This window comes from Colius striatus, chromosome 4, assembly GCF_028858725.1.
Source record: "Colius striatus isolate bColStr4 chromosome 4, bColStr4.1.hap1, whole genome shotgun sequence".
Taxonomy (NCBI): domain Eukaryota; kingdom Metazoa; phylum Chordata; class Aves; order Coliiformes; family Coliidae; genus Colius; species Colius striatus.
The window spans coordinates 96561740-96577924 of record NC_084762.1 but is presented as its reverse complement, the minus strand read 5'-3'; the positions used below and the strand labels follow the sequence as shown (position 1 = coordinate 96577924).

At 55.5% G+C, this 16185-nt stretch overlaps 1 protein-coding gene across 1 annotated transcript; it reads left to right on the top strand.

Annotated features, from left to right (window-relative positions):
* Positions 1 to 296: 296 nt before the first annotated feature.
* On the top strand, positions 297 to 1166 carry MAFA (MAF bZIP transcription factor A). Its single transcript, XM_010204891.2, has one exon. The coding sequence runs from the start codon at positions 297 to 299 to the stop codon at positions 1164 to 1166; it is 870 nt and encodes a 289-aa protein (XP_010203193.2).
* Positions 1167 to 16185: the final 15019 nt, after the last annotated feature.

Below are 16185 nucleotides of genomic sequence, written 5' to 3'. Positions count from 1 at the left end.
CCCTGTCAGAGGCCCCCGGAGCCCGGGCTGAAAGCCGCTGCACAGCCCCGTCGGAGGCTCCCGGAGCCCGGGCTGAAAGCCGCTGCACAGCCCCGTCGGAGGCTCCCGGAGCCCGGGCTGAAAGCCGCTGAGAACCCCCCGTGGGAGGCTGCCGGAGCCCCGTCGGGGCAGCCGTTCGCACGGCATCCAGAGTCCCGCAGCCCGTTCGGAGAAGGCTCCCGGAGCCCTCGGGACCCTCGACCCTCGGTGAACGGCGGTGCCCGGGGGATCGCCCCCCGATCCCTCCATGGACTGAGATGGCCTCGGAGCTGGCCATGAGCGCGGAGCTGCCCACCAGCCCCCTCGCCATCGAATACGTGAACGATTTCGACCTGATGAAGTTCGAAGTGAAGAAGGAACCGGCGGAGGCGGAGCGGCTGTGCCACCGTCTGCCCGCCGGTTCCCTCTCCTCCACCCCGCTCAGCACGCCCTGCTCCTCCGTGCCTTCCTCGCCCAGTTTCTGCGCTCCCAGTCCCGGTGGGCAACCGGCTCCGGGTCCCCCAGCGACCACCGCAGCTTCCCTGGGCTCCAAACCGCAGCTGGAGGAGCTGTATTGGATGTCGGGTTACCAGCATCACCTCAATCCCGAAGCGCTCAACCTGACGCCGGAGGACGCGGTGGAAGCGTTGATCGGTGCCCCTCACCATCATCATCATCACCACCAAGGTTACGAGCCTTTCCGACCTCAACCCTTCGGGGCTGAAGAGTTACCTCCGGCAGCCCATCACCACTCAGCGCATCACCACCACCATCATCATCATCACCTGCGCTTGGAGGATCGCTTCTCCGACGATCAGTTGGTGAGTATGTCGGTCCGGGAGCTGAACCGGCAGCTGAGGGGTTTCAGCAAGGAGGAGGTGATCCGCCTCAAGCAGAAGAGGAGGACCTTGAAGAACCGAGGCTACGCTCAGTCCTGCCGTTACAAGCGGGTCCAGCAACGGCACATCTTGGAGAACGAGAAGTGTCAACTCCAGAACCAAGTGGAGCAACTCAAGCAAGAGGTGACCCGTTTGGCCAAGGAAAGGGATCTGTACAAAGAGAAATACGAGAAATTAGCCGGTCGGGGGTTCCCGAGGGAACCTTCCCCCTCCACCGCCCCCAAACCCACCGCCGACTTCTTCATGTGAGCCGCAAGCCCGGGCTTGGGGCGAGGAGGGGGGTGGCGTGGGGGTGTCCCCTCTTTTTGTCCTCCCTCCGTGTGGAGAGAGCAAACCCTCTGCTTGTATAAAAATCATTCTTCCTTCTCCCTTTCCTTTGGGGAGGGGGAAGTCGAACCCCCCCCTTTCCCCTCCATACCCCAGGGGAGGGGAGTTGGGGGGGTGGCGGACCTGGAGGCAGCCTGCATGCGGGACGTGTAGGGCGCGTTGCACCCCCTTTCCCAACCCCTCCCCGGGAGCATCAGCGCCATCCGAGTGACTTCCCCGCTATCCTGCGTGTTTCACCCCAGATTTTTTCCCCCTCCTTGGTTGGTTTTTTTTGGTCTCCTCCGAGGGGTTCCCACGATGGGCCGGGGGAGGGGAGGGGGGGGATCCCCAGCAGCGCTGCCCCCTCTCCCCTTTTTCTTTCCCCCTCCCTTTTACCCCCCGGCCGGCAAACCTGAGCCACATTTAACTTATTCACCCTTGTAAATAGGTAGAAATTAGTGAAGTTTTCTGCCTTTCTTTCTTTCTTTCCTCGAGCCTATATTTTGCTTGGTGATTTACGACAAAAAGGAGGGATGGGGGGGGGGGAATACAAACCCCCTCTTTAGGAAACGAACAAAACCAGATTACACGAGTCTTAAAAGAAGTTTGTATGTAATAGCATGCAAATAATATCCGAGTTAATTTACCCATGTTGAGAAGAAGCCGAATGCACTATATACAGGAATCGATTGGGTGAAGGAATACTGTTTTATAGAGATTTAAAGAACAAATTATCTATGCTCTTAAAGAATAGAATTGAAGGGTGGGAGGGAGGGAGGGGAAGGGAGAGAAACAATTCTTAAGGTGATCCGAGAGGCAATAGAAGTAATATATTGGACTGCAAAGGGTCGGCTGTTATCTCGCTCTGCACCAGGTTTCTTTATTAACCCTCGGGAAAAGGGGAGATTGTTTTAACTTCGGTGTTGAAAAGAAAGGACGATAAAACCGACGGGCAACGGCACAAAGCGAATCGCACGGTGTTTGTTTGTTGAGCTGGAAAAGAAGGAGAAAGAAGAATAAACGGGTGCGATGTTGTGGTTGGGCCCGATCCTGCGCCCAGGAGCCGGTGCTGGGGGGGGGGGGTTGTTTTTTAACGAGTTTATTTAAATAACAGGGGAAAGGGGAGGGGGGGAAAACCGTTTTAAAAACAAAGTTAATCTTAGGAGAGGGTGGAAAACCACAAGGACAAAGCGGATCGAGCCTGGTGCGGTTGAGGTGCTGCTCGTGCGAAGCGTTTTTAAGCGACCTGTTGTTTCGATTTGTGACGGTTTTAACCATGTTGCATCAAGATAAAACGAAAAAAAACCAACTTATATTCAACTAGAGATTGGGTCGGGTTTTTTCTCAACGCCGGGGAAGGGGAGGGACCCCCAGAATCGCCTTTTCTTTGGGGCATTTGTTGCTTTTCCTCCCTTTGGATAGCGATGGCAAAGCCGCCGGGCGCGGGGGGCTCGCGGGGATGGATCCCCCGTTGCTCATCCAAATCCTCGACCACCATCGGCTCTGCTCCGCTTTTCACTTCTTCTGCGTGGTTTTTCTTTCTAGCTGAATCCCACCGTGGGGTTTTTCCCCCTCCCTCGGCGGTCCGAGGGTGCCAAGGTGCCCCGGAGACCTCCCGCGGGCACCGCCAATTCCCCTTCACCCCAGCTCGGATCCACTTTGGTCTCGGCGTATCCAGCACGGTCCCGATGAGCCCTTCAGTTGCTTTTTAAACGGTAACAAGTCAATTTGGGGTTTTTTTCCCCCTCATTTTTCCTCCCGGCTTCTCCCTTTTGAGTTAATTAAAGGAGGGGACGGGGTGGGGTGGCGAGAGGGGGAAAAGCGACAAACCAACCCCCTCCAAACCGAACGCTCGTTTTGCCTCAAGGGAAAGCTTTCGGCTGGGTATTTTCCCCAAGGTTTTGGGGAGGTTTTTGGGGCCGTTTTGCCGTGCCGAGTATTCCCGGGGCAGCTCTGGCGGGCAGCCGGAGCGCGGCCGTCCCGGTGCCGGAGCTCAACGAGCTCATTTGCAACACAACTCTGGCTCCTACATATTCCCGGCTGCTTTATATGGAGCTTTTTTAAGCTCTATGGGTTATTTTCTTCCTCGTTTCTCTCTGGCCGAGCTCAGCAGCTGCAGGTCGGCAGCCGGGAGCTGCCCCGGCTCTGTAGCCCCGGCGCGTTGCTGGAACCTCGCAGCCGCCTGGCTCTGGGCTTGTTTTTTGGGGTGCCTTTATTTCCACTACCCTCTGGTTCTACCTTCCCTACACCCCTAGACCTTATCTCCCTATTTTCTTCACCCCCTTCGGGCTCGTTGGTGGTTTTATTTCGTGTGCAGAGGGTGGTTTTGGTTTGAGCAGCCCGAGCTCAGCTTGAGATCTGTCGTTCTTATTTTAGGGGTGCACGGAGGGACCTTTGCCCCATGCTGGATGTAGAAAGGGAGAGCTTGGGGGGAAGCTTCCCCCCTTTTTCCTCTTTTCCTTTAGGGCTGAGGAAGCTGCAAACCTCACTCTAAATAAAAGCAACTCACCCTGCTGCCTGTGCAGCCTCTTGCAGGGCACCAGCTCCTCTCCCTCCTGTGTATTTCTGAGGGGTTGAATCTCAGCTCCCCAATGAATTACTCCCTAACTTTCCCCCTCCCCAACATCCCCCTCTCTGCATGTTTTTATTAAGGGAGGGGAAAACATTTCCACCTGCCTGCTCCAAGATTAAATAAGGAGAATTTGGGCAGGAGGAGAAAGGATTTGGGACCAGCACTTCCCCTAAGCCATCCTGGAGCCTCAGTCCCCCACGTTTATTTTCCTCTTGCTGTGGTCTGTGCCCTCTGTGGGCATGTCCCCAGGTGCTGGTGCCCTCTTTTCGAGCTGCTTGGAGGAGCAGAGCTGTCTAAGGGGGGTGTTTTGGGGGTGGGGAGCATTGCTCTGTGGGATCCCACCTCAGGCTCCTGTGTGCTTGTGATCACCACCTGCCCTGCAATGCCTTTCCCCACGGCTTCAGCAGAGCAAAGGCAGCACTTTAGGGCTGAGGATGCCTCATCTGATTTTCTCCCTGCTCCATCCCCTTCCTCTTTATTTGTATTTCCCTCTTTTTCCCTCATGCTGCAGCCAGCTGGGGCACAGAAAACCTGGCTCTCACCAAGCTGCTGCTCTGGGAGCAGATGATTATGGTGATGGTGGTCTTACCCTTTTCCCTTCATCCCTGCTCCTCTGAGCACAGCTTTGGGTGGGAGAACAGGGATGTGACCCCCTGTCATTTATTCCCCCCCAATTAATTCCTTCCAGCACCTCCTGGAAACCCCCCCAAGCAGGGCACAGGACCTTACAGCCACCAGTTTAATAGCAGCTCTCCCTGGGGGGATTTAGGGGCAGATTCACACCCTTCTGCCCCATGCCAGTGGTGGGAAGCAGTGGAGGGTCCCCTCAGTGCTGCCCATCACCCTGACTTGCTCCTGGCACTGCCTGGGGGTTGCTGTCCTGCATCTGCTCCTGCTCCCTTTGCTGGATAAAGAATCAAACCGAAAGTGGTTTGTGCCCAGCTGGGGCTGCTGTATGATTTGGCTCCGTGGTGGGGCTGGGAGCATTGAATCCCCTCTCTCTGGGCTTGGGAGGGGGGGTGTATTTGAGTGCTCCCAGCTGGCTTTTGCAGCATCTTCTGGGGTGGCTGCAATAGGGTGACCTTTGCTGTAGGACCCTGACTTTGTGCAGTCTCCATGTGTTTAGGGATGGGGAAGGGGGGAGGTGTTGGGGGGCCACCTCAGCAGGGCTGCAGACACTTGTGGGGTGCCACATGTGTCTGTTACAGCAGGGTTTGGGTGGTTTTGGGTTGCTCTGATCTCTTTTCTTTTCCTTAAAGCTTTTTTTCCCTCCCAATCTCTGAGCTGGAACAACCTGACCAAAGCTCTTGCTGCTTTATTTGGGGGAGGGCTGCAGGACTTTGGCACATCACACCCTTCCTTCCTATGACCACCTGCAGCCCCTGCACCAATCCTGGCTGTTTTTACACCCCAGCTCCAGCCTGATGTAACATTGTGGGGGGATTGTGTGGAAGAGCAGCAGCTCCACAGTCTCATCTGGACCCCAAGGGCTGTCTGATTCTGGGGATGGGGGTGTGGGGACAAGTCATGGGGGGGTTGGTACATGGTCCCCTCTGCACCAGCCTCCTGCAAATCTATTTTAAGCCCCTTTTCAAGCTTTACTTGCACTTTGCTACACCCATGAAAGCACCACGGGCATGGCTGGGCTGGGAACGAGCTGAAACTCCTCCAGCCGTCCTTCCTCATGGCTTTGACACCCCCTCCTCTGGCCAGAGGCTGATTTGTTTGGAGGGGATGCTGCATCCCAAACACAGCAGCGCCTTCCCCAAGCCCCCTGGAGTGCCTGGATTCAGTTCCAAGGCTGGCAAAGGCACGCCGGGAGCCCCGTGTCGCTCCCTGAGCAGCGATTATCGGGCTCGTTGCACGTAACTGGCTTTCTGCAAACAGGCAGAAAACCACAACAGGCCAATCGATGCAGCACTGCTAAAGTGCCCCCTCCCCTCCCTCCCTCCCCTCCCTCCTTCCTTCCTCCTCAATTATTGATGCTCAGCCCCAGCAGCTTCACCGCGGAGCTGCCACAGTGGGTTTGTTCCTCGCAGGTCCTGACAGCTGGGTAATGTGAGAACTCCAGCCCTGGGCTGGTAAATCATGGTTAGGAAGTGGGGAGGGTGGGCTGGTGACTTTAGAGCTACATCCACTCCCAAAGCATGAATGAAGGGAGATTCCTAGGTGAAATAAATCCCCCATCTAAACAGAAGCCCCAGGGGTGGCTCTGAGGCAGGGTGGGATGAGCAATGCTCAAGGGCTGAGCTGCTGGCAGCTGTGCCTGGGCTCAGTTTGGAGCTGGTATGTTTTGGCTTGAGGTGATCCTTATATCCTGGCTCAGCCCAAGTTTGTCTTCTGCATGTTCCCTGACTCTTGTGCATTGGGTCTGGCTGCTTGCTCTGTGTTCCCACGTTCCTGGGAGGCAAATGCTGCCCTGCTCATCATATCTAAACCCAAATCTGTGTAAATAAAGAGATGTACACCCATCACCTTGGCAAAACAGAGCTCATGGGCTCCTGCACAGCTCACCCCTACATCTGGGAGCTATTCCTAGTGAAGCACAGAGCTCACTGCCTTCCCTCAACCAGCACATCCGTGTTACACCCATATCCTGCCTGACCTTGGTGGGAGCTGAGATCCTTCCCAGCAGCCAGCATGTGGGAAACTCCCAGAGAACAGGACCACAGCTGGGTTCTGATCCCAAACTCCTTGCTTTCAGGTAGGTCTGCATCACCCATGGGTGCTTCTGCTGTGGGAGGTGGGGTTCAGGGATACAGGGTATTGGGTGTGGGATGCAGGAGGGTGGGTTATGGACTGCAGGAGGTGGGATAAAGGCTGCAAGGATACAGAATGGAGTGCAGGTAGCAAGATGAAAGATATTGGTGTGGGATGCAAGAAGTGGGATATGAGATACAGGAGGGGGCACATGGGATGCAAGGATGCAGGAGGAGGGATGAAGGATGTAAGGATACAGGACACTGGATGTAGGATGCAGGAGGAGAGATAAAGGCTTTAAGGATACAGGAGATTGGATGTGGGATGCAGGTAGCAAGATGCAAGGTGTGGGAAGTGGGGTATGAGATAGAGGAGGGGATGCAAGGATGCAGGGTATTGGATATGGGATGCAGGACATGGGTGTGGGATGTAGGAGGTGGTAAAAGGGATGCAGGGTGCAAAGATGCAGAAGGTGGGATGCAGGAGGTGTGATATGTGATACAGGAAGAGGGGAAAAGGATGCAAAGACACAGGACTGGATATGGGATGCAGGAGATGGATGTGGGATGCAGGAAGTGGGATATGAGATGTAGGAGCTGGGATGCCAAATACAAGGATGCAGGACACTGGATGTGGGCTGCAGGAGGTGGGATGGAGCAGGTGGGATGCAGGAGAAGGGATAAAGGGTGCATGGATACAGGTCATTTCAAGTGGAATGCAGGTAGTGGGATACAGGAGATGGGTATGGGATTCAAGAATGGGATATAGGATCCAGGAGGTGGGATGTCAGATGCAGCCTGTGGGATGTGGGGTAGGTGGGGATGTCAGATGCAGCCTGTGGGATGTGGGGTACATTCTGCAGGATGTGAGAGGAGGGAAGTGACAAGTGGGATATGGGAATTGGGATGCAGGATCTAGGCAATGGGCTATGGGATGCTCCCCTGGGGCTGTGTGAGCAGTGGCAGGACACTGTGTGTTGGCTGTTGCTGCCAGGAGGAAGGGAAAGCTCTGGGCTGTGCACAAACAGCAAGAAGGAGCCTGTCACTGCTCCTTCAAGCTCCCACAAGGCTGAAACACCTGACACTTCCCAGCAATGCCAGGGATGTTGGATAACAATTTCTTAGGTGCTCTCACTCATCTCTTACCCATCACTACACGCAGGTCTGAGCACTGACAGCCACGTGTGTGTTTGTCTGTGTGTGTGGTGGGATGCAGGATGTGTACCCAGGGAAACCAGCTGCACTGCCAACATGCAAGGACTGTGGCAGTCCCATGCAGTGCAGCTCACCTTGGTGTGACCAGCCCCAATGCTCAGGTGGCCTCTCATCCCTCACAGCTCCTCATCCCTTCCTGCCAAGCTCCTGCAACCAAGTCATCACCTCAGTGCATCCAGAGTAACACCCAAAGGCTCCTTGGTGGGGTTTTTTCCCCTTCCCTTTCCTCCCTTTCAATGGGAGGGGGAGGCAGGTAGAGCATCCTCTCCCCCCACCCCCATCCCCATCCAGCACTGGGTTATTTATTCATGGAAGAGGCAGAGCTGGAGCACAGCTCTGGCAGCTGTCTGCTCCCTGGGAGCCTGAGCTCTAATTTGCACAAGCAGAAATAAACTAATTGTTATTTTCACTTTACATAAAGGGAAAGGAAGAGAAAGAGGAAGAGGAGGTGGCTGGGAAGGTGAAAGGGAGGTGCTGTGTCTCACAGGGCCAGCTCTCCCCCTGCTCCTGTGGGTCACAACCTGCCTGGCTGGGGATGTTTGGGTCCCTCACTGCCACAGGGACATGGAGGGGTGGAGTGTGTCCTGAGATGAAGATGGGGAAGGGTCTGGAGAATGTCTGATGAGTGGCTGAGGGAACTGGGGCTGTTCAGCCTGGAGAAGAGAAGCCTGAGCTCAGGGGGATCTCATCAGTGCTGCTCAGTCCCTACAGGGTGGGTGGCCAGAGGCTGGGGCCAGTGTTTGGTGTGTGGTGGCCAGTGGCAGGACAAGGGGTGATGGACATAGACTGGCACACAGGCAGTGCCCCTGGCCCAAGGAGCAAGCCCTTTGGTGCTGAGGGGAGGGAGCCCTGGCCCAGGCTGCCCAGGGAGGGTGTGGAGGCTCCTGCTCAGGAGGTTTCCAACCCCAACTGGACACGCTGCTGTGCCCCCTGAGCCAGGGGAAGCTGCTGGAGCAGGGGCTGGGGCTGCAGCAGCTCTGGGGGTCCCTCCCAACCCCCACCATGTTGTGAGTTGCAATGTGTGAACTCAGGGCAGCCCAAAACCCCTTTGAGCCAGGGGAGGAGGCATCCATGGCCTCACCCACTGCAGGGGATGGAGGCTGAAGATGCTTTCTCTCTCTGTCTCCAGCATCATTCCCATTCCATGGGCATGGGAGACCCTGGGCCACACCAGCCCATCCCAGGAGCCTTTGTCACAGCAGCTGGAAGGGCGTGTGGTGGGTGTTTCATTCAAGGTTCTGCCTGTTAATGAAACATCAATTGATTGTTGGGAGAACACTTCCTCAGCCTCACCACGTTTCCCAGAGACAAATGAAGTTGCCATGTCATTAACCTGCAGCTATCCAATCCATACATAATTACTGCCTTATTAATACCTTGGAGTGATGAGGAAGTTGGAGGCAATGAATAGTTGCAGGGTTACTCTGGATCAGGTTAATCCCATCAGGGTTATGTTAAATAACGTGGTCATCTCATAAGCTGGGTAATTAACGTCCTCCTCGTTAGCATCTGGCTCAGATGCCAGGGAGATGTCAGACTGGCCTTTGTGACCAGGCTCCAGTCAAGTCAATGTGTTATTACAGAGGGACTGGGGGCTGTTACATGGGAATAGAGCAGAGTGTGGCTCCTGCCCTGCCTGGGCTCTGCAGGCAAAAATCCCTTTGGGGATAGTTTGGGAATGGGAATTTGGGGTTGTTCAGGAGCCAGGATCAGAGTCACAGAGTGATGTGGGTTGGAAGGGACCTTTAGAGCTCATCCAGTGCAACCCCCCTGCAGAAGCAGCTCCCACCTAGAGCAGCTCACACAGGAACGTGGCCAGCTGGGGCTTGAAGCCCTCCAAGGAAGGAGCCTCCACACCCTCCCTGGGCAGCCTGGGCCAGGGCTCCCTCACTCCAACACTCCAACACTTTCTCCTGATGTTCCAATGGAACTGGTTGTGTTCCAGCTTCAGCCCATCACCCCTTGTCCTGTTGCTGGATACAATAGTAAACAGGGATGCCCCCAAATCACCATCATGAGATCATTTGAGACAAAAGATGGGGGTTTTGGTTGGGTTTCTTCCTGGGTTGGCACAAGGTTTGTGTGTCCCCAGCCCTGGCATCTCCTCACCCTACATTGCTGCTCTGGGGCTTTGATGCTCCAGGGCCAGGGAGGTTGTGCTGCCCCTCTGCTCTGCCCTGTTGAGGCTCATCTGGAGTCCTGTGTCCAGTGCTGGGCTGCCCAGCTCAGGAGAGACAGGGCAGTGCTGCAGAGAGGCCAGTGCAGGGCTGCCAAGGTGCTGAGGGGCTGCAACGTGTGTGTGAGGAGCAAAGGCTGCAGCCCTGGGGCTGTTCAGCCTGGGGAAGAGGAGACTGAGCTCAAGGGGATCTCGTTAATGCTGCTCAGTCCCTACAGGGCAGGTGGCCAGAGGCTGTTCCTTTGATTCTATGCTGCCTCATCCCTTGAGCTGTTGCCAGGAGGAAAACCAGCAGTTGTATGTCCTGATGGCAGGGACTGGTGGGATGTCTCCATCTCCTGGCATGGATGCTGCTGGGATGCCTCCAGGACAGGGAGCAGCCATGCAAAGGCTTTTGGCCATAAGATCTTGGCCAGGAGACACCCATGACCTGTTTGAGCCTGGATCTCTCTGCCCATAGCCTTCCCTTCCCCAATGCTCATGAATAAAAGATTGCCCTTATCTACCTGGCCTGTTTGTCTGTGTGAAATATTCATCAGCTGCTGATTAAGTTTTAAGGCAGGGGCATTGCCCAGGTGGGTTGCCACAGTCCAGCAGCCCAGAGGCAGCGAGTTCAGGGTGGGAAGCCCTGGGATTGGGATTTGCCCCCTCTGATTGCTCTGGGAAAGGGGTAGGATGTTTTTTTTGCTCCTCTCCTCAAGCCTGAGCTCCTTGCATGAAATCCTTGTGAGATTGTGGAAGGGAGAGGCCCAGGCTGGGCTTAGGTTGTGTTTAGGGCAGTGACTTGATGCACAGCACAAAGGGCTGAATTCAGGTGAGGAGACTGAAACCATCTCACCATGACCAAAGAGGATAAGAGAGGATCTGGGGTGACCTGAATGGGTTCTTTCATCCCTGGGCAAGCATTGTGGCTGCTGAGCTACTGTCTCCTTCCAACAGCAGAGTGTTGCTGGGACAGCATTGAAAAGGAGGGAAGAGCCCAAAGCTGAGATGGGCTGTGTTCACCCATAGTCCCCAACATAAGGGCTTCCCCTCCTCCCTCTTCTTGTCTCATTGCAAGGGCAGACAGGAGCCACTCAGGAGCTTAACTGCAGTGAATCTTCTCCCCCAAAAAGGTGTTTTTTTAACTAGATGTGGCTCTTCCCCTGCTGTTCTGGGACAGGCTGGGGAAGGAGAGGAGGGAAGGATGCTCCAGTTGTGCTGGTGGCCATGCTCACACTGCCATCACAGGCAAGGTTGTCCCATGCAGCTTCCTGCCCCATCAATATTTCAGGAGCCAACAATGGGGGTCCTGAGGGTCTCCTGGGATGGGACATTAGTGCAGGCTGAGGAGGCACCAGGCACAAAACAGGGGAGTGGAGAAAACTGCAAGAAAAGCCAAGCAAAAGGCTGCCAAAGCCACAAGGTCAGGTATGAAATATTGATGGGGGTGAGTCAAGTTGGAAGGGAGGTGTGGAGCTCTTGGTGGGGCTGTGGTACCCCAGGTCTGGTTTCCTTCTCACCCATCACAGATGCACAGCCTGCAGAGGTTTTTTTGGGGGTGGTTAAAGATGTATGAGCTCAGATTTGCACCAGCTGAACCCATCTGGCTCACACATCTCCCTGGTGTGGTCTGTAAAAGGTGAGTGGTGGGACTGGGAGGGGAGATATGGGAGCTCCAGTGTGAGGGAAAACCTGCCCTGTGGGGAGCATCAGGTGTGGTTCTGGTGATGGGGTGGTTGGATGGGAGAGATGGGCCACAAGACAGGGGTGGCAGGAATGGGTAGTGGGATGGAGGTGGTTGGAAGGATGGACAAGAGGTCAGAGGTGGTTAGAGCTGGCAGAGATGGGATAGTGGGATGGAGGTGGATGGGTGGGAAGGATGGGCAGTGGTTTACCATGAGGGATGGGCAATGGGATGGAGGTGGTTTGAGTGGGAGAGATAGAGGTGGTTGAGTTGGTGGGATGAGCAATGGATTGGGGTTGGTGCCAATGGGAGGAATGCAAATGACTGTCCCATGCCAATCTCTTCCCAAGGATGGGCTTTCCAAGGACCAGTCTCCTTCCTTCCCTTCTGCTACATCTCTGCCCCTGTGGGCAAGAAGCCAGTGGCAGCCTGGGGGCATTGAGGAGAGTGTGGGCAGCAGGGCCAGGGAGGTTGTGCTGCCCCTCTGCTGAGGCTCAGCTGGAGTCCTGTGTCAGTGCTGGGCTCCCAGCTCAGCAGACAGGGCAGTGCTGAAGAGAGGCCAGTGCAGGGCTGCCAAGGTGCTGAGGGGCTGCAACATGTGTGTGAGGAGCAAAGGCTGCAGCCCTGGGGCTGCTCAGCCTGGAGAGGAGAAGCCTGAGCTCAGGGGCACCTCAGCAACACAGTATTTGAAGGCTAGGTGTCAGGAGGTTGAGGTGACACTTTGTTGTGCCGTGCCAGGACAAGGGGTGATGGACAATAGCTGGAACACAACCAGTTCCACATAGACCCAAGGAGCAAGTCCTTTGGTGCTGAGGGGAGGGAGCCCTGGCTCAGGCTGCCCAGGGAGGGTGTGGAAGCTCCTGCTCAGGAGGTTTCCAACCCCAGCTGGACACGTTGCTGTGCCCCCTGAGCCAGGGGCAGCTGCTGGAGCAGGGGCTGGGGCTGGGGCAGCTCTGCAGGGCCCTTCCCACCCCACCATCCCCTGACTCCATGATTCCATGACGTCCTCCAGCCTCTCCCCTGACCACCCTGAAGTTAACCAGCCTGTGTTGAGTCAACCCCTCCTAGAAACAACTCCCCATCAAGGGCTGTGTTTTCTTACACCAGTGATTTCCATTTGCCTCATTGACATTCCCAAACAGCACCCCAGGGATCCATGAGGTGCTGGGCCAAGGCCCCTGCAGTCGATTCCTGTTTGCTGGGAGACTTTTGCATCCCTGTCTCTAATCAGACAGGACCCAGCTGATGGCAGCTCTTGCTCCCTGCTTTTTGCTCTGGGATTGGTCACCTGCTGATGAATTTCCAATGGGTGAGTGCAGCAGAGAAGGAGGCTCTCTGGTTTAATTAGCAAGGGGGTAATGGGAGTGGATGTTGCCCTGGAGCTGTGTGCTGGTGGGTTGTGGTTGGAGTATGCTGGGAATCTCAGCTTAGAATGAGATGCAACACTAAACAAACCCCCTGTAACAGCTTGGAAACAAAAGCCTTTGGTCTTTGTGCTTGCAAGGACAGCATCCAGCATTGAAGCTGATGTAAGCAGCTTCATTGCCACCTGCACCGAGCCCGCAGGCAGCCTGGCCCAAGCATCCCATCAGGATGCTGTTCCCCAGGTGGTGAGTGCCACCAGGCTTTACAGGGCAGAGCAACTCCTTACCACAGAGCTCCCTGTGGACAGGAGGGGAGCAACTGTGATGCCCATCCCAGTGCCAACCTTAGCCCCATGTCCCATGGTCCCCCCAGGAGTGATGTGGTGTGTGGGTCCATGCACACACACACACACACACACACACTCTGTCCCAGCAGCTTTCCCTGCCTCTGGATCTCCTTGAGAGGAGCTGCTGAGTCAGCAGGCTGCACATCTGCAGCTCAGGATCCACAGGAGGATGATATTAATCAGTGTTTTTTTGCCCTGGCCTGGATTTTGGCAGCATCCCTGAGCTCACAGCTGTGCCTGTGCCCTGGGAGATCAGTTCCTGTGCTGTCCTCAGGGGTCTCCTGGGAGCCTGCACCCTGTCCCCAGGTGCTTTGGGGGCTGTGGGGACAGATGGGTTCCCCTCTGATAGGTGAGATGGAAGGAGGGAGGGGAGATGCTGCTCATGCCCCAGTGATGGGGGAGCTGCCCTGGCACCTCTCCTCAGGCAGAAGACAGCTTGGTCCCTACCCTTGGTGCATCTTCATAGAGTCATGGGACTATTAAGGTTGGAAAAGACCTTTAAGATCATTGAGTCCAACCATTAACCTCACAGTGCCCAGCTCATCACTGAGCCACAGCCCTCAACACCTCAGCCCCAGGGCTCTGGGACCCCTCCAGGGCTGGGCACTCCCCCAGCTCCCTGGGCAGCCTGGCACAGGGGTGACACCCCTCTCAGGGAAACAGCTCTGCCTCAGCTCCAGCCTCAGCCTCCCCTGGGGCAACTCCAGCCCCTTTCCTCTTGTCTTTTCACCCCTTACTTTGGAGAACTGACCCCACCTCACCAGAACCTCCTGGGAGTTGTAGAGAGTGATGTCTCCCTTGAACCTTCCCTTTTTAGCTGGCAAAGCACCCCGAGGTCCCTCAGCTGCTTCTCATAAGACTTGTGCCACAGGCTTCACCAACTTGGTTGCTTTTCTTTGGACACACTCCAGACCCTCAGTGCCTTTTAATCTTTGGGTGTTATCTGCACCAAGGAGAGTATCCTGCACAGCACTTGGTGCTGGACCAAGCAGCATCTTCAGGGTCTCAAAGATGATGCTCAGAGACTGGAATAAGGTGTCATATGCATGGGACAGGTTATATGCATTAAGAAGGAGGTATCCACCTCCAAGCACAGCACATATAACCTGGCCATGCACTGATGGCATCACTCAGGCATCATCCAGAAGCTGGATGAGGCCATGTGGGTCATTGAGATAATGCACTGTGTCATGTCATCTCTTCCTCACCAAAGCAGCCCTGAGCTGCCTCTTCACAGGAACTGATGAATTGAACCTCTGTGGGAACAGATGAGAGGGGTGGAGGAGAATTTTCCCCCAGAAAAGGCTTCTAACACTGTTCTTGGAGAACAACCTTGCCTCAGTTTCCCTGTTTGCAAATGTTGGGGAGGAGGAGGAGCTGGGGCTTGGCTCATCTAGCTGAGGGTTATATTATATTGCCTAAAGGGCTTTTGGGACAGGGACTGCTGTGCACAATGTGTTTGCAACCCTGTTTTCCATCATCTGGGCTCCCAACCTCCCCTCCCATACCTTCATCCCAGAGGCTGTGGGTAGGGGGAGGCAGTGCAGGAGAGGGAGATGGGGAAATGGGATGTGGGAGGAGGGGAAGGTGGGGAAATGGGATGTGGGAGATGGGAAGATGAAGGAAATGGGATGTGGAAGGTGGGGAAGGTGGGGAAATGGGATGTGGGAGGTGGGGAAATGGAATGTGGGAGGTAGGGATGATGGGGAAATGGGATGTAGGAGGTGGGGAATGTGGGGAAATGGGATGTAGGAGGTGGGGAATGTGGGGAAATGACATATGGGGGGTGGGGAAGATGGGGAAATGGGATGGGGGAGGAGAGGAAGATGGGGAAATGGGATGTGGGAGATGGGGGAGGTGGGGAAATGGGATGTGGGAGGTGGGAAGATGAAGGAAATGGGATGTGGAAGGTGGTGAAGATGGGGAAATGGGATGTAGGAGGTGGGGCAGGTGGGGAAATGGGATGTGGGAGGTGGTGAAGATGGGGAAATGGGATGTAGGAGGTGGGGGAGGTGGGGAAATGGGATGTGGGAGGTGGTGAAGATGGGGAAATGGGATGTAGGAGGTGGGGAAGGTGGGGAAATGGGATGTAGGAGGTGGGGAAGGTGGGGAAATGAGATGTGGGAGGTGGTGAAGATGGGGAAATGGGATGTGGGAGGTGGTGAAGATGGGGAAATGGGATGTAGGAGGTGGGGAAGGTGGGGAAATGAGATGTGGGAGGTGGTGAAGATGGGGAAATGGGATGTGGGAGAAGGGAATGATGGGGAAATGGGATGTAGGAGATGGGGAAGACGGGGAAATGGGATGTGGGAGAAGGGGATGATAGGGAGATGGGATGTGGGAGGAGGGGAAGGTGGGGAAATGGGATGTGGGAGGTGGGGAAATGGAATGTGGGAGGTGGGAAGGTGGGGAAATGGGATGTGGGAGAAGGGGATGATAGGGAAATGGGATGGGGGAGGAGAGGAAGATGGGGAAATGGGATGGGGGAGGTAGGGAAATGGGATGTGGGAGGTAGGGATGATGGGGATGATGGGGAAATGAGATGTGGGAGGTGGGGGAGGTGGGGAAATGGGACATGGAAGGTGGTGAAGATGGGGAAATGGGATGGGGGAGGAGAGGAAGGTGAGGAAATGGAATGTGAGAGGTGGGGAAACGGGATGTGGGAGCTGAGGAATCGCCATCCCACAGCCATGGCGACACTTCAGTGGATGGGGTGGGTTTGCTCAGCCCTTGCTGGCCCCTCCATGGGTTGTTTTCACGCTGTGCTCCCTTCCCCATGGGCACTGGCTCTCTGTGGGGGTTGGAAGCAGGGGGGTGGGGATGCAAGGAGAGGAGGGGCTGCTTTGTGTTGTGGTGTAATCAGCACTCACTTATTCTCTTTGATTCAGTTTTACTTCTTTTGCTCCTTTTTGTTGTGGCTATT